The sequence below is a fragment of the Hypoxylon trugodes genome (assembly GCF_022578975.1).
Source record: "Hypoxylon trugodes strain CBS 135444 unplaced genomic scaffold F4822scaffold_3, whole genome shotgun sequence".
Lineage (NCBI taxonomy): Eukaryota > Fungi > Ascomycota > Sordariomycetes > Xylariales > Hypoxylaceae > Hypoxylon > Hypoxylon trugodes.
In genome coordinates this window covers 55,942-72,728 of record NW_026250018.1, presented here as the reverse complement: position 1 = coordinate 72,728, position 16,787 = coordinate 55,942, and the positions used below count along the sequence as shown (strand labels likewise).

The 16,787-nt window shown below is 45.9% G+C and overlaps 5 protein-coding genes across 5 annotated transcripts; 3 read left to right on the top strand and 2 right to left on the bottom strand.

Moving 5' to 3' along the window:
• Positions 1-1,612: 1,612 nt before the first annotated feature.
• Positions 1,613-2,792, top strand: F4822DRAFT_151506 (uncharacterized protein). The gene is made up of 2 exons (XM_051453014.1): positions 1,613-1,875; positions 2,160-2,792. The coding sequence occupies exons 1-2, from the start codon at positions 1,828-1,830 to the stop codon at positions 2,478-2,480; spliced, it is 369 nt and encodes a 122-aa protein (XP_051316234.1). The 5' UTR covers positions 1,613-1,827; the 3' UTR covers positions 2,481-2,792.
• F4822DRAFT_151507 (uncharacterized protein) lies at positions 2,793-3,865 on the bottom strand. Its single transcript, XM_051453015.1, has one exon. It carries the CDS (start codon positions 3,714-3,716, stop codon positions 3,105-3,107), a length of 612 nt encoding a protein of 203 aa, XP_051316233.1. The 5' UTR covers positions 3,717-3,865; the 3' UTR covers positions 2,793-3,104.
• Positions 3,866-4,353: 488 nt separating this feature from the next.
• Positions 4,354-6,557, bottom strand: F4822DRAFT_393208 (uncharacterized protein). Its single transcript, XM_051457279.1, has 7 exons — positions 6,406-6,557; positions 5,848-6,344; positions 5,697-5,721; positions 5,548-5,632; positions 5,181-5,488; positions 4,924-5,125; positions 4,354-4,871 (listed from the first exon to the last, which is right to left on the bottom strand). The coding sequence occupies exons 1-7, from the start codon at positions 6,418-6,420 to the stop codon at positions 4,768-4,770; spliced, it is 1,236 nt and encodes a 411-aa protein (XP_051316232.1). The 5' UTR covers positions 6,421-6,557; the 3' UTR covers positions 4,354-4,767.
• Positions 6,558-9,652: 3,095 nt separating this feature from the next.
• F4822DRAFT_441853 (Clavaminate synthase-like protein) lies at positions 9,653-11,532 on the top strand. Its single transcript, XM_051462913.1, has 5 exons — positions 9,653-10,200; positions 10,249-10,479; positions 10,534-10,607; positions 10,690-10,859; positions 10,944-11,532. Exons 1-5 carry the CDS (start codon positions 9,936-9,938, stop codon positions 11,479-11,481), a joined length of 1,278 nt encoding a protein of 425 aa, XP_051316231.1. The 5' UTR covers positions 9,653-9,935; the 3' UTR covers positions 11,482-11,532.
• A 2,973-nt stretch (positions 11,533-14,505) lies between these two features.
• Positions 14,506-16,718, top strand: F4822DRAFT_151254 (carbohydrate-binding module family 43 protein). The gene is made up of 5 exons (XM_051453011.1): positions 14,506-14,841; positions 14,929-15,352; positions 15,418-15,837; positions 15,886-16,366; positions 16,417-16,718. Exons 1-5 carry the CDS (start codon positions 14,764-14,766, stop codon positions 16,640-16,642), a joined length of 1,629 nt encoding a protein of 542 aa, XP_051316230.1. The 5' UTR covers positions 14,506-14,763; the 3' UTR covers positions 16,643-16,718.
• Positions 16,719-16,787: the final 69 nt, after the last annotated feature.

Genomic DNA, 16,787 nt, shown 5'->3' with positions numbered 1-16,787 from the left:
CCCCTCAATCAGAGTCGAGCTCGTTTGGGTTGTCTGGTTGCTTGATGATTTAGCTACCAATAGATATTGTTGGCCGGTTCGGACTTGTTAAGAGATAAATGGCGTTCATCTTGTGGGATCGACGCGATGATCATTGGGCCACGTGCTGGGACTCCGCGAAGCTCCTTGCCAACTGAAATAAAAGAGGGGGGAAGAACCTGGTAATTACAAGGGAAATGACACCGATCCATCTTTCATTATGTAGATGGCACGCGAAATCCAGGATCTCAATAGACCTTGGGATACGTAGATGCCGTAATGTAGATGGCTGGGTTAATAACTCAATGCGTAGTTGACTATACGTATGTTGTTTCATGCGCGACAGCCGTGTTCTTGTGGCTATTTCCAATAGTACCGAGTCCGTGTAGCATGATCAGCGACATCCGAGCATAAAGGTGATGTAAATTAGTGAAATCCTTCCGGATTGGTTCGGTAGGGTATCTTCGGGATAGGGGGGAGGGGGAGCTAGAGAGGCATAATGCTTTAGGTATGTGGTAGGTGATGTTGGACCTCTTCTTTTTTTTTTTTTTTTCGCGCTTTCACTCCAGTGGAGAAAATCATATGGTGACGAGGAATAAATACGAAAGAGAAATGGCACGCGAGGTCATGGCATTCTTGAAACCAAACCAAACCAAGTAGATGGTCGCTTCGTCTAGGCTTCCTTGACTTGAATACCCTTGAGACTGTCCCACGGCAAGGCTCTAAGCATACTAAGCTAACTTATTCCAGTTGAATAGAATGCGCCAATAGATAATGTTATGTATCGGTTGCTGACTGCATGCATAATGGGAGGAACAGGGACAATCCGCCTACACTAGTACCCGACTAGTACAGAGCCATGTGGCCGCCGGTATTGAAAGTGAGACAAGGTAGAACAGTTTGAAAGGTTTTAGAGGCTTGGGATTTTCATAAGATAAAATTCCAATACTTGTGTTCATTCATTCTTAGCCTACCTTGACTTATTGGATAGTAGGTAGGTAGGTATTCATTACGGTCGGAAGTGAACGACGATAAACCTGGTAAGACAATGAGAGTGTTATGTAAATTACATCTTTCTAATGTATTATGATATAATATCGCTATGATCGCTATGACGATCTATCAGCTTTCTAAACCCCCGTCCTGAGCGTTTTCTTCTAAGGTGTTAGCGCTCGATATGACCTTGCAGTTATTTGTAGTACAATTACTACCATTCCCACGAGCGACCTGCACATTTTTAACACACCACTATCCCTTTTTCTTCCAATTATTATTTTTTATTTGGTTTGATTTGGTCGGTTTTATTTTTTTACACTTGCGCTTGCGACCCCTATTTCCACCTTCAGCCTTTCTCTCTCCTCCCCTCTTACCTAGGTAGGGCTCTCTCAGTCTTCTCTTCCATCCTTCTCATCCTATCGACATACATATAACTTCTATCTTGCACTACCTGCATGAATTAGGTACCAATCCATTTCTGCCTTTTCCTGCTGTGATTGGTTAGGTAATTAACAAAGTACCACCTTCAGCTTGTATCCTGGAAACAACTCCACCTGCAAATTCCAGCCGCACTTTTGAGGTCATTCACATCGATTTCATCCCGGCTTCGTCGGCCCATCCTTGCATAGCGCTGTTTCGAACTTTCGATCCACCCCTTCACTGCCACCCTACGAATACAGTCAGCAATCGCCATTAAATTTGTCGCGAATCCTGTCAGCCGTCAATCGAGCGGGAAGAACAACCCAAGAGCAACAGGAACGGAAACAGAAACAAAACTAGAAAGAAATCTAGATATATATCAAGCAATACACAATGCCTACTTCATTGGATTCATCCCGCCCAATTATGGCACCCTCTACTGTACGTTTTACTTTCTTGAAGGCCATAAAGGGCCATTGTTGTATTTTCTAATGGGTTTTAATTCCGTCATCCTCGTCTCCCCTATCCCTCATTACCCCCCATTCCTTCTCTATCTTACAGGCAACCATGTCTATTTACACACGATGTATTCACTTGCGCACCTTCAATCTTACCATTTTATTATTCAGCTCCCTAGCCTGTGATTACTTAAGATGTAATATAGGAAAAAAGGAAAAGAGAAAAAAAAAACGGAATTGATGGCTAACGTTTCGATGAATTACCAGATCGGATCTCCTCGCGCCTCGATGCGCTACAGCACATATAGCACAGCGCCTTCGCTGGCCGCGACAGTACAGACAACCGACTCAGCGCATGCCGAAATTCGTGACATAGAGACCGGACTTGCGCGTATGGAAAATAAGGCTTTATCGCAACAGCGTGTCGTATTATCCGAGGAAAAGTCAGCCAACCTGAACAAACTTGCTCTCGGTGCCAAACTCGATCGCGCTCTCGACCGTCGCATGACTAGCCAAGACGCCGTGATGAGACCCAGAAACCGAAGCATCCCCGAAAAAGAAGAACAAGACCCGGAGAAGCAACAATAGAGTGAACGAAGAATGCGATTAAATGAATAAGACGTGAGCAATACGGCATTTTAGAGGATGATACCATACGAGCGATAGCCATAGCCATGAGTTGAAGTCTTTTTTTCCCCTCTTTCAACGTTGTTTTTTCTTGGTTGGGACGTCTTGTATAGGTAGGGTTGAGAGGGATACTATTTTCTCATTACTGGAGGGTATTCACGGTTATCTGCATTGGTTGGGCTCTTGTTTATTGTTGGATGACAATATTCGAGGTTAGGGGACTTGTCTTCCCACCAGATCGCAGATGAGGTGTCATAGAAGATCAAGGGACGTGTATGCTGTAGGTTGTGGAAGAGCCTATCTACCTACACGATACGTAGGAGGAGCAGGGCACATATGCTACAGAATAATATTTATTCCACCATTCGAACAGTAGACAGTCATCTGTGTGTCAGGCAGGTTGATATTTTTCGAGTTCTTTCACACGGTCTAAATCGCAACTTTGGGATGATTATAAACAGCGCAAATTCGCATTCGAGATTCGGTGGTAGGATTGATGTCGAGGACAAACAGGGGGTTTTAAGAAACAATAATATACCCATAAACTCCCCAAACGCCATTCACGAAATGATTCAGACCAGTTCTTTATGAACTATCCTTTTCTAGTTTCGCATTGATATCCTTCAATAATGCCACCAGCTCGCCTTCGTCACCTTCCATCTCTAATCCCTTGCTGACCCATTCTTTGGCCTCGATCAGTCGTCCCATCTCGGTCAAGCATTTACCACGCCTCCACCAGGCCTTGGAGTTTCCGACGCGCTTAGCTTCAACGCTAGCTTCGGCATCAGCAGCACCTTCAGCCCAACTCTGCAAGGCCATGTGAGCCTGAGCACGGTTGGCATAGAGAGCAGCAACCTCTTCTCGTACAAGTTGCTGAGGCTCCCATAGCGGTCGGGTCAAGGCCATCTGTAGACCAAGGCTATAGAATTTAACGGCTTCGGCATGCTTTCCTTTTCGGTACTCGTTGTTACCACTCTCTCGTAGCTTGCTGACGTTGGCCGAGCGTTTGGGGTTCACAGGCACCGGGGGCGGTGGGACTTGGTTCGGGGTTTCTAAGGCAAGAAGCGAGCGGTGTAATGTGTTAAGTGATGAAAGTTCGTTTTGTAATGCGCGGGAGCTCGATGTTGTTGTAAGTGCCTTGGTCTGCGAGTCGATCTGCAAAGGCAGCATGGTGAAGGTTTCTAGTTCGGAAGACATGATGACGGCGCAAGTTTCGTGGTAATCGTTTAAACAGGTTATGGATCGGTGGGTATATCCGAGGGAAGGGTGAGCTGAGAAGCTCAGATTATGTCTTGTCCTATTGATAGCAATTAATTCGTGCTATGGTTGTCGGTTTACAAAGTTCCTCGTTTCGCAAAGTAACAAATCGGAATAGAAATTGTAGGGATATACGTACGAAACCCCAACCGACAGGTAGTCGACCTTGCTGTATTTTTGTTTATTTCTTGCGGAAAGTTGAATGTCTAGCGAGATCGGATATTGTTGGTAAGTGACGATGACGTACGTTGATGTCGAAGTTGGTCAAGAAGTTAAAAAGTTGAAAATTCGAGGTACAAACAATAAACCATTAAAGTATAAAGTATTCGAAGTATTAAAAGTATTGATGCGATCTGGCGACTTTTTCCCAGTCTTTCGGCTGTTATCAGCTGGTCCGATAAGTAACCAACTGGCATGATAAGAATATCCGTTTCTTATGTAATCTCTCTAGTGCGTTCTCTCTCTTGCCCCTAATAAACATCCACCCCCTATTCAAGTACCAAGTACCTTCTTCATACTGGTTGACTTTACTTCCACAACATACATTCTCTCCTTTTCGTTTTCAATCACCACTTTTGCGTCGAATTTATATTTTACGGCTACTAATGCTTCGCAGTAAAAACCCCTCAATGCCTAAGTAGAAAAGATACAGGTACCTAAGTATGTGTTTTCATGGTTCTTGAACAGCTTAAGTTCAACATGTTGTATTGTCTCGTGCCGCCCGAATGCACATATATAGTCGCTGTAATATTTAATAGACTTCAGATCTTCCATGCCAGCTAAGTTCGAGTAGCCCTCAATCCCAAGAAAAATATGCTAATGAGGTCATTACAATCGTAAAACATCGCTGCAACGGGGGTACATGTATACCCTAGCATAACCACCCCCTCCCATTCATACCTACGGCATGTGGACATGAAACAACCTACGATCCGTGCTTGGTAGTCCTCAGGCATATATATCCCAAAGTTCCTCACCTTCCGTCAACCTTTTAGCGCCTAAATGTATCCTTAGGCTCCCAGTTCTCTTCAAACATCTGCGATACGAACATTAGATCATGTTCCCACGTCATCGGTTCTAAAGTCCGGTCGGCGGCTATTATCATCTATTAGCATACCCCCGATTGCACAGGTCAGAAGCTTCTCACCTCGCTCTTTGTATGCTTGCCGCGTTTCCACGATGAGTTGTGTCTCTTGTGAACTCAATGATCCCCAAACTGCTTTTTTCTTTTCTTCAGATTCAATCTCCATCTCATTAACATCACGTTTATAATAATGCCAATGGCTGAGAATGATATTAGCCCCTTCCTGGACCTCCTCGACGAATTTAAGCAAATCATACGGCCGGTTCTATATTCTGTCAGCCAAGACAACACCACCAACCCACTCCGCTCATATAACTTACCAAACTATTCTCTCTAGCACGGCGTTTTCTGTCGGCGCAGTTAAATGATACTTCGTGGAGCATCATGAATACCGTCAAGTAAATAAGGTAAAAGTGGTTAGGATTTTTGCTCGCCGTCATCTTCCACAGCCCTTCGAGCACTAGCTTTCTCCACGGCGCCAGTAGTTTCAAATATCCAAGGGAATCGAATTGTACCGGAATCATCCGTGGTATCGACACCGTCCCGCGATACGGACAATCCTCATCCTTTACCGGTTCCATGTCGAGTGTATCATCGCCCACAATGAATGACGACCCAAGTGTATTCCCTATCGGTCCAAATTAGCCATCCAACCAAGCATCAAAATACGGCTGACGTGATACTCACTAACTGCAAACCACAGACTGAAGTATTGGTTCAAGAACACTGAAGGGTTCACGTCGTCCCCATTTGCTGGAGAAGGATGTTGCTGCTAAAAGACACTCGTCAGTAAAGCTTCGAATGTCTCGGGGCCTCGCTTGCCTGTATGATCTTACCTCAAGCTCTATAGCGTATTCCAACCTGTTAAGCATGCAAAAGTTAGCTCCCCGTGGATGGTCTCCTTACTAGAAGTGCCAAAATGCCCACTGCAATATTGAATTGGGATAATAGACGGCCTCGATACAATAGAGAGGGGTCGGTACTCACGCAGCAGCGTATGTCTTCTGCACTAGTGGATCCACCCCTTCCTTGTGAGCATACTCGTCTATAGCTATACGCGCGTTACAAAATACATATTTCTTGTACTGTTTTACGGTTTCGTGTATACTCGCGAGCGCGTATGGTGGTATTTCGATCCTTCTCTGAACCCCATTCTTATCGATCCAACCCTTATGTGTGATGTCGCCATGGATAAGTTTGAATCTTCGAACCAGAAGTTCTATTGGTTGTCTCTTGCAACCAATAGTCACCACTATTTTACGAGGCGGGTCGTTCGGGTAAGTCCAGTCGCGTGGTCCAAGATCCTTCATCTTCAGCCCATGCCATCTAGTTGTCAGTCCGAGGCCGCCATCACGGAACATGACAACCTCGCCCAACTTCCACCGCAGACACGGAAGTCTATGAATCACCTTCTTTGATTCTAGGTTGATATTTTGACACGTAAGGCAATCCGACCCTTCAGGGTTCTCTAGATCCGGGTTGCACTAGTAAGAGTGAGTCAATGGTACTTCGGTCGAGATCTCACGCGCTTGAAAGTTGACCTACTCTTATTTTCTGCATGCGGCATCGAATACAGGCCCGCAGACACGTCAGCCGATGACGAACGCGGTTGTCGCATAGCGCGCGAAGGTGGAAAAGGCGGCAAAAGAAAATAAAATAGAAATTCAAAACTTACTTTCAGCTTCCGGGTTTTGCCCGTCTTGGCCCGGTTCTCCATCGACAACCGGGATCGTGATCGCTTTTCAGGCTGCGATGGTGAACGGGTTTCGTCCACTGCAACGTTATCTACGTGTGGTAGGTTCAATTGTTCCCATGCATCGTTCTTGAAAACCGCCGAGGCTATGCCATCTGGGGGGTTGGGAATCTGTTCGAGGGTGTCGTAGTCGACGGGATTTGCATCCTCTCTCGGTAACCCATCATTAATCAGTAATGACCAGCCATTTTGGATATCCTCCATTCCATTCTCCTCTGGTCGGATGTGGTACGCCACCGTGTTATGAGTGCCGAGGGGAGGTTCGAATCTCATAGCCATGGTCGGCGAGATCGCACAATTCAAATGACTAGAAACAGGCAAAGGATGGACGCTACGGGTATTGGCCGTGAAATTTTGGTAATCGGTCAAATAGTCGTTTGTCAACGGGTTCTCTTGTGGTACGTGATGGTGCGTGGTGAGATAAGGAGACGGATGAAACATTGAACGACATAAGTTGTTCGAGGTCGATGTGTCTAGGTTGTCGCAAGGCCAGTCGTACACGTTTTGACCTGGACCCTGTGTGAGGGAGGGATTAGAAGACAGGATAAAGTGATCTCTTGTCACGGAGCTTGTATTTGGCACGACAAACTCTTCACCGTAACGAAAGGAGGCCGATGGGATGGGAGGGTCCCATTTAGTCTCAGGATTCTGGTGCCTAAAAGTTCCAAATTCATCCGCTGGTGCGGATGCGGCGATGGCAGCGGCGGCGGCGGCAATTGAAGTCACAACGTCAGCATCGGTAGCTGTGTTCTGTCTCTTCCCGAGTGAGGCTACGGCCAATGACGACGGTGGTGATGACGATTTGGGGCCAGAACTTTTAGTCTTGTTGGGTTTTGCGATCCTCGAGGAAGTAGAAGGAGCACAAGAAGTGTGAGAATTGACTGGTGGAGGGATAGAGGCGGTCCGGGGTCGCTTCCTTGCCCTACATGATGCGTTATCAATTGACACGACCCCGGGAGCCATGCCGTGCGCCGAAGGGGAATTAACAAAGGTGGAAATGGACTGGAAGGCGGTGACCTCGGTTCCATTCATCGTGTTCCACTTCAACAATGACCTGATCTCATTCCCTGGCTGGAAACAACTCAACGGGTCTTGTCCCCGGGTGGGTGCGTATGTGTGTATGCGTGTGCGTCTATCAAAACTGCCGGTTTCCCCTGTACCTGGCCAAGTACTTCAAGAGTACTGCGACGCCGTCGGCCGGTGAAGAAGAGTGACGCAGGGGTCAATCACTTCTCTATTGAATGGAAACCGGCGAAAATGGACTGTGTAGCAAGAACCAGTCATGGGTAGTTGCCGGTCTGGTAATACAGAAATGTGCGTAAGAGAGACTCCGCCCCGGTCAGCTCGTTCTCGTTGCAGAAATGATGCTGCACAATGGGTTTCTCAAGAGTCAATACTTTTTAATCCTTCCTCACCGGACGAAAAAAAAAAAATTGATGCTTTTTAGGACGATCCTTCAGCCGGAAAAGTCGCGCACGTATCCGCCCGTGATGGCTTGAAGTTGTGTGATGACGATGATGATGATCCGTGGCAAGATGTTATGAGAGAAGTAAGCTAATGCATTTTCTCATCTGAAGAGGTGTATATACATAATACTAATCGCCGAGCCCCCCGATCCTCCAATCCCCTCCTTAGTGGTCATCAGGCGGTCTGTAAAAAAATACCAACAACATTTTCCCACCACACGTAGAGCAGGGCAAAAGGAAAAGCAAAAAATCCAGCCACCAGCCACTCGATTTCGACAAAATAGGACAAGCCCCCACGGATTCGAAGCCCCATGCCTTATTATCAATCTATCCATTATCATACTCCGATGCTGTGTACCGTGGCCCCCAATGTGAGTGCATAAATACATCGCTCCCTGTCTCCCGTAAGTACCTAGGTAGGTACATATTACAAAAAAAACGCCCGGCTGAAACACATCGTCTTATGTATAGCACAGAGCACATACTTGAGGTTAAGACAAAGGATTGGCTCACATTATACCTTGTCCTTTGTAGAATAGTGCTGGCCATATTCAAGCCATGCATTGTAATATTACATCATGATACGAAAGAATTACTTTTTGCCTGACTCGCGATATTACCATGGTTCATCAAATACTGCCAGTTATCACGATGAGCTTCCATTTGTCACCCAAATTTGCAACCAAATATGGGCTGATATAAACTCAATAGTGTAGGTGAATAGAATCAAATCGACTTCATCTTGATATCTATGACTATTTTGTCAATTTATTATGATTCGTGCGGCCGTGTTCCCGTCTTATGCCGCAATTACGCGATCTTAAGATCCAAGACTAGCCGCGTCTTCACCGGTTTCAACCCAACGAATCCCTTGACGATAGCTTCATGCGCGATCGACATAAGAAAGTCGAACTAGGACCAATCACTAGAGCGGATGCTGTCAGACGTTCCCCCTAACAGTCTTCCTGAATCTTCCCTTTCCAATTAGTCGAGGCTTCAGAGAATCATTATCCTATATTAGTCTTGCCTCACAGCAAGGGTATCCTTCCGGTTTTCCCGATTGCCACGTCAGGCACAGTGGTTCCTCAGGTTCGTGGGGGGAGGAGAAGGTGTGAAAAGCTTGCCCTCCCATGTTCGAGCAATTTGTTGAGAGAGAGGCCGACGCTGCTAAGAGGATCATGTATCCGCCCTATGTGAGGCCGATCTTGCTTCTTCGTAACCTTAAAGATGCTCATTTCGACTGCTCGCATTCGATATGATTGGAACTCTAGTATTCAATCAGATAAAAAAACATTTATTTTTCGATGTACCCTGAAAAGGGCCACACCTACATGATAATAAGTCTCTCATTAGAGCCTGTTTAAAAACAAAAATTTCTCTTAAAATCTATTATTAGGCCTCACCTACCCTCCATTCCGCTATCCGCGACAACAGCCTTCCGTTGAAGGAGAGACTATCCATCTCTACAACGATGTCTTTTGTTTCATCCGGGAATTAGGCCGAGACGGTGCCCACGGAAACCACGATTCTGGTTTACGTGCAACCACATCCGTCTGTCTTGTTACCATATGCTACTAAATCATCAGGAGATTGTCCCGCCGTAACCATTCCTTTCACTCGCTTCGTGGTTCAAAGTATAAGGCTCTATATAATAAAGGCTTCTCATAGGCCAATGATAAATAGACCGAGAATACATCGTTTGGTTATTGGATGAATAATCGTGTGTATTTAGATACGAGAAAACAGCAAGAGGCATGTTGGAACCAACCTTAGCTTATATGTAAAATGATGGAGTTTCCTCTTTTACCAGATTTGCATCTCAACTTCTGCAGCACGTATATCTTAAAGGGAAAAAAATGACAGCTCGTCTACTTCCGCCCGCCCCCGAAAGCCCTACAGGCTTGCAGCAACAGTGGAAATATGACGAGGAGGTTGACATTGATGCAGATATCGTACCCCGGCAGCGGAGCAGCATCGCGCAGCCGCCTCTGGGATTCCCGGAATTTATCGATGGACCAAAGAACTGGTCCGGATGCGAGCCTGGTAGAAATCGAGGCCAAATCCTCACACTTAGTAACGCCAATATATGCGAAATATGCAATGGGCTACACACATTCAATGGTAGATCTCCCCCCAGTATCTCGCTGCGTTTAGCTAACCATTGTATAGGGCGAGAACTTGATGGAGACGAAGTGAGACGGGAGCTTTTCCGGGTTCCAACCCTTGAAGGTCATTTAAAGCAAGCCACTATCGCGATTTTAAACGGTAGCGGAATTTTTATAATCCGCGGGCTGAGGTGGGAGGACTACAGCATTGAAGATAGGATCGTCATCTTCCTTGGGCTTGCGAGCCACATTGGGGACCAACGAGGAGTACAGAACTCCAAAGGTGATATGTTATGTACGTTGCATATGTCCCATGTCAACTATCATCATTCGCTGATTCAAACAAAAGCACATATTATCGAGTCTAAGGCCTGGACCGTACCCAAAGAGAAGCGCCATGGGATTCACACCAGCGATCGATTGGTAAGTAAGCAGCTCTCCTTACGATGGACGTCGGGACAGAACAAAAATCATACGACCCGAGACCCTGGTTAACAGTTTCCAGCCATTCCATAATGACATGGGGTGCGAAATCCTCTCGATGCAAATTCGAGATCGGGCTGACGCGGGGGGCCACACTTGCGTGGCGTCTATGACAGCCATATACAACGACCTGCGCCAGTCAAATCCATGGGTACTCCATGTTTTGGCCAAGCCTAATTGGCCGATACAGACGTGAGTGATATTTTATTTTGACTTATCCCATGAGATCGGAAGATTGGTTCCAGACTGAGCATGCTAGCTAACTTCCTGTTGCAGAAGTTCGAAAAAAGACCCCCCTTTCGTCTTGTGTCCACTCATGGAATACCATGATGATAACTTGGTGATTTCGATGGATCCGGCTCGCATCGGACCCCATCCCCTGGCGCGTTACGGCTCGATACCGGATCTTACACCAGGGCAAGAGGAGGCTCTCGCAGTGCTCCAAAGGACTGCGGAAAAACATCAAATGAAACTCGAGACGCAGCCTGGGGACATTGTCTTTATTAATAACTTGAGTCTCCTGCATGCTCGGGAGTCGTATGAAGATGGTACGTCTTCATCAAGACATTTGGTGCGACTCTGGCTCCGGAACACAGAGTTAGGGTGGCGTATCCCCCCCGCTATGAAGATGCCCTGGGACGCAGCATTTGGAGACAGAGCCGCGAAAGTGGTAAATAGGCACTATCCTATTATGCCAATGCCCGAATATATGGAGTGCAAATATTCGAATGGCACAGCGGCGTTCGTCGCCGATGATAACTTCAGCGACAGCAGCAGTGACGAGGTTGTTACAAAAGTTGGGGAGGACGGGTGAGAAGCATCGACCGAAAAAAAGAACGGAAAAGTATTAAGGGCACAATCGTCCCTTCAAAAGTCGGTTGTGGGGATGATGAGTAACTCTCCCTTCGTGGAGATGTTGTTTCCACGCTTTTTATAGCAATGTGGACTGCCTCATGAATTATGAGATAGAATGTGGGCGAGATGATACTTCGCCCAACGTCGTAACTAGGGCGCATCTTCCAAGATACGATCGGCCTCTTGCCGCCCACTGGGCTTAAAACTAGGTAGATCTATGATAGTCACACGCCTCGCTCGCTACCTAGGTATCAACTATGATGCTAGATACTTTACGCTCTAATCGTCCCCTCCTGTTATTAGCATCATATACTAGAATCCTGATGTTTGGAGAGGAATACAGAGCCTGTTTCATAAGAAGCTCTCGTTTACCGCTATACTTGGGTCACATAATCACATAACTAAGCAATTACTAGTTACCAGACACGTAATCGATTAGCTCTGTTTGCATAACCTACCTAGGGTCTTGCAATGGACTTAGTCATCTTTTTGTTAGATAAACGTTCTAGTTTACCTACCTACGTATGAGGTAGGTAGGTACTCCTAAAAATAGGGTGTTTCCTGATTGCTTGTGAACCGTTTGACAATTCCTTAATGGCTTGTTGTGCATAATATTCAGGGTGAAAGTGGTTTCTTCAAATTGGGATAATACCTAGATAGGCCCTCATTTTTTATGAGGGAATTAGTGGATTGCAAACCACAGGTGAACGACATAATTCGAGGAGCATAACAATAATTTAACTACTTAATTACTACCCTGATACCTAGGGACCTACATAGATTATCAAATTATGAATTATCTCTGTAACCAGCAGTAATATTATTCGAGTGCACGTGGAATTTGAGATGTTTGCTCTCTCAAGCACGCACATGAATGATCATCGATGGCTCCACAGAGGAAGCCACAGCGGAGCAGATGCAAGGAAATATCGTTGATTACAGGACGGGATCGGAGCGCGGCTGTGGTCGAAGATCTTGCCCCGTACGGTGTTGATAGTCCGGGAACAACATTTATACATCACACTTTTGTCTTACTGCCATAAAGCCGGAGGCCGACTAGCGGCGGACGTGCTACGGTTCTAATTATTTTACTAGGAGCATGGAAGAACTGTAGGAAACATTGAAGTGTCTTTGAGTTAATGTAGGTAGCACGGGAAGTTTTATCATATTCCGTCCATACCTATTGAATTAGGATCGAAGATGGCATGATGACTTTTAAATATTCATAATCCTATAGGAATGATGGTGGAATTGAAATAGTACCTAAGTTTGTATGTAAGCCTTACCTATCGTGTTTCCCAATTTACTGCGTAACAATCTAGCGAATAAGAAAAGACGTCACGATAGAGATACAGAATCAAGTCTGATAATATTTGAATGGCGGAGTTGAAACGGTCGCTAATTTGTGTAATCAGCTTCATTAGTGGTGGCTAGCTGACTAGCTAGATACCCTAGGTAGGCTGCTGGGTTTGTAGTGTACACACTACATTAGTTAGCCTGTTAGCATGTTAGAGAGAAATCGATGATCACGGGAAGTGGATAAAGGAGGATTGTAAATCGTAGAAGATCGCTATAACTCCGTGCTGTTCATTACTTAGATGAGACATAAGACATCCAAGACTGACGTGACCGACAGTGATGTTCTTGGCACTCGGTACAATACAAGGAATGCTGCTAATGTGAGCTGCCTAAGTACATAAGTACATACTAAAGTAGGTGGATGCAGGCTCTCAGCGATTCAACCATATGTCATAGTTATATGGATAGGCTGGTTTCCCAGAACGAATCAGTTCAACTTTCATGTTCAAAACATATACCGATATACTTGTAGTACGTTTTTGATGGTGTGCAGCGGACCTCTTACTTGATATTTGAAGTCTTGAAAGAGTTTGGGGGGGAAGTTCCGCGATTGGTTTATTGGATACCATGGATCGAATTGGTGTACTGAGTAGGTAGCAGAGCATTTCCCGTATTAAAAGTAATTGGTTCCTGGGCTTGTGGGTCAAGATACTAACAGAACTGAAATAATAAGTACTTATAGATTCGCTATATTTATGCCTAGAAGACTAGTATCAACAAAATGCCCAGTGTTAGTGCCATGTTAATGCTACTGCTGCGCCTCGCTTGTGATGGAGCCAGCGAAATATTTCATAACATACCTCCTAATGTGGAAAGTCCCACTAATTCGAGAACCCTTTTTGGTCTCGGCATACAGCTTGCAAGGCCTCCCTTGTCTTCGGAGATCGACAGGTACGATAAATACCATACCAGCACTTGACAAACCTCCTTATCTATACATATGTGCACTGTAAATATTTTTCGAGAATTAGGCTATTTTTCATTTCCACTGTTCTGCGTAGAAATCAAATAAGAAGCAAAATAATAATTGTAAGAATTATATCATTATAAATAGGAAGTGAATTAGGTATGTAAATAGATACTTATGTGTAGCTAATTATCACATGCTTTATTTATTTGTATGTACTTGTAGGCATTAGCCTCCCTAAGATGAGGGCAAAAGAAGAAAGGAAAGAAGAAGGCTCTCTAATTTGGAAACGGTCAGCACCTTGTTCGGAAGTCAAGAAGGAACTAAACTCCCCTGGAATACCCCCTGTACCCCTATACCCCTGTCTCATCTACCCGCAAAAATACCCCCAGTCTCGACTACTCTACATCGGTCTTTTTACCATCGTTTTTAACCAATCAGAAGATTCGACTGAATAGCTCCATTGATCAGAACCAGTTTTAATCTCTCCTAATGAACTGGGGGAGCTGTCTCCTTTACTGATATTTAGCAACTATTTTTTCTCGGCTCTCCCTTATTTTTCTCTTATTTCTCGAATTCGAGGTCTTCCCTTCATGCCACAATTCCAGTCACTCTCTTAAGACAATTTCACTCCTTTTTATCCCTTGTAATTAATTGGCAAGTCGGGAGAAGGAGAATAGGTGTCGAGCCGTTCCAACTACACACATTCATTAACACAGTTTAGTTTTTACACACTCTTTATCATCACATCGCTGCTTGGTTGCGTATTCGAGAAAGAGGTACATCTTCAAGAATAGGAAGGCAATATCAAGAATACGTTATCTACGTCATTTTTTACGGAACTTAGAAGGAGTGGACCAACCATTTCAGCCTCACAGTTTCGATTAGACAATCCGGTTTAGGACGAAGAATTATTCGACATCTTGGATAATATCACGATAGAAGGACGCATCGATAACAAATAATCATTACAAGATGGGTTTCCGATCAGCTCTCACTACCTCGCTATTGCTTGCGAGCAATGTTGCCGCAGTAGACCCCATTGTTATGAAGGTAAGCGGCACCACTTGAGCGCCACTATAGGCTATGTCCGAGTATATCATCAAGTCACGTGGACGCTGGCCACTAACAATCTACTAGGGGTCTAAATTCTTCACCAAGAGCGGTGACCAGTTCTTCATCAAAGGTGTTGCTTACCAGCAGGAAGCCGGCGGTGGTCCTGGTGGTAGCAGCAGCAACAGCAACAAGTATGTGGACCCATTGTCAGACGCAACCATCTGCAAGCGTGACGTTCCACTACTTGAGAAGTTGGGTGTCAACACCATTCGAACCTACGCCATCGACCCTAAGGCGGACCATAGTGAATGTATGTCGATGTTAGACAAGGCTGGCATCTACGTTGTTGCCGATTTGGGCGAGCCGGCTCTATCCATCAACCGTGATTCTCCGGCCTGGAACACCAAGTTGTTCGACCGCTACAAGGGTGTTGTCGACAACCTCGGCAAGTACGACAATGTCATCGGCTTTTTCGCTGGTAACGAGGTCACTAATAACAACACCAACAGTAAGTGGACTTACCAATTGAACTGAGGTTGATTTGGAGTGAATAGTGCTAATGGAAATTGTTAGCTGGTGCGTCGGCTTTCGTCAAGGCTGCTACGCGAGACGTAAAGAAGTACATATCTGACAAGATCGGTAACGGTGGCAGATGGATGGGTGTCGGTTACGCAGCGAATGATGATGCTGAAATTCGTGCCAACATGGCTCAGTACTTCAACTGTGGTGAGCAAGAACAAGCCATCGACTTCTGGGGATACAACATCTACTCTTGGTGTGGCAAGAGCAGTTTCACCGAGTCTGGTTACGACGTCCAGGTCAAGTTCTTCTCGAACTTCTCCGTTCCCGTTTTCTTCGCCGAGTACGGTTGCAACAGTGCTGGTGCCGATGGCCGTCTCTGGGATGAGACTACTGCTCTCTACTCCAACCAGATGTCGGGTGTCTTCAGCGGTGGTATTGCATACATGTTCCACGAGGAAGAGAACGACTACGGTAAGCGACTAAATATTAGTACATGTAATCACGACTAACGTAGCATAGGTCTGGTCAAGGTTAGCGGTAACTCGGCAACCCCGATGAAGAACTTCAAGGTTCTCGAGTCGAAGCTCGCTGATGTCAAGCCTTCCTCGACTTCTATGGCCGCTTACAACCCCACCAACTCACCTGCCGCCTGCCCAGCTATCTCCAACAACTGGAAGGCTTCTGAGGTTCTTCCTCCCACCCCCGACAACTCCCTCTGCGACTGCATGTACAACTCGCTTTCTTGCGTCCCCGCCGACGATCTTGCCGAGAAAGACTTCGGTGATATCTTCGGCTACGTCTGCTCACACGACGCCTCCGCTTGCGCTGGTATTAAGCAGGACCCCAAGACTGGTGTTTTCGGCCCGTACAGCATGTGCAGCCCTAAGCAGCAGCTTGCTCACGTACTCAACACATACTACACCAACCAGCACAGCTCTAGCGACGCTTGCTCCTTCGATGGTGCTGCCAAGGTCGTTTCTAGCCCAAGCTCTGACTCTTCGTAAGCTTTCCTGATCAATCATTACGTGCGCCTATGCTAACACTTCGCAGTTGCAAGTCATCCCTGGCCAAGGCCAACTCTGCCGTCGCGGTTGCTGCCACTGCTACCGCTGGCTCCGCTAGCACCGCTTCCACTGGTGAGACAAGCGAGTCTAGCGAGAACGCTGCCGCTCCCGCATCAGTCCGTATGACCCCCTTCGTGACTATGGGCGACATGGCTGTCAGCCTGTACGTGTTGGTTGCTATGGGAGCTGGTGCCGGTATGGTGTTGTTGTAAATGGATTTTGAAGATGTAGTCAAGTGTTTCCTACCAATCGGAAATGTTTTCACAATCTTGTTGGTACACTTTGACCGATGTGTCGTTGTTGATCGAGTGGGTGTCATGATGATAGAAAACTAGCTAATAAAACCTGCTTCACTGG

Coding starts and splice junctions, on each gene's coding strand:
- F4822DRAFT_151506 (XM_051453014.1), top strand. CDS start 1,828: ATGCCTACTTCATTGGATTCATCCCGCCCAATTATGGCACCCTCTACT. Junction 1,876..2,159: donor CAATTATGGCACCCTCTACT/GTACGTTTTACT, acceptor ATGAATTACCAG/ATCGGATCTCCTCGCGCCTC.
- F4822DRAFT_441853 (XM_051462913.1), top strand. CDS start 9,936: ATGACAGCTCGTCTACTTCCGCCCGCCCCCGAAAGCCCTACAGGCTTG. Junction 10,608..10,689: donor TTCACACCAGCGATCGATTG/GTAAGTAAGCAG, acceptor AACAGTTTCCAG/CCATTCCATAATGACATGGG. Junction 10,860..10,943: donor CCTAATTGGCCGATACAGAC/GTGAGTGATATT, acceptor TTCCTGTTGCAG/AAGTTCGAAAAAAGACCCCC.
- F4822DRAFT_151254 (XM_051453011.1), top strand. CDS start 14,764: ATGGGTTTCCGATCAGCTCTCACTACCTCGCTATTGCTTGCGAGCAAT. Junction 14,842..14,928: donor TAGACCCCATTGTTATGAAG/GTAAGCGGCACC, acceptor ACAATCTACTAG/GGGTCTAAATTCTTCACCAA. Junction 16,367..16,416: donor AGCCCAAGCTCTGACTCTTC/GTAAGCTTTCCT, acceptor AACACTTCGCAG/TTGCAAGTCATCCCTGGCCA.
- F4822DRAFT_393208 (XM_051457279.1), bottom strand. Junction 5,722..5,847: donor CAGAAGACATACGCTGCTGC/GTGAGTACCGAC, acceptor CATGCTTAACAG/GTTGGAATACGCTATAGAGC. Junction 5,489..5,547: donor CAGTCTGTGGTTTGCAGTTA/GTGAGTATCACG, acceptor TTGGACCGATAG/GGAATACACTTGGGTCGTCA.
- F4822DRAFT_151507 (XM_051453015.1), bottom strand. CDS start 3,716: ATGTCTTCCGAACTAGAAACCTTCACCATGCTGCCTTTGCAGATCGAC.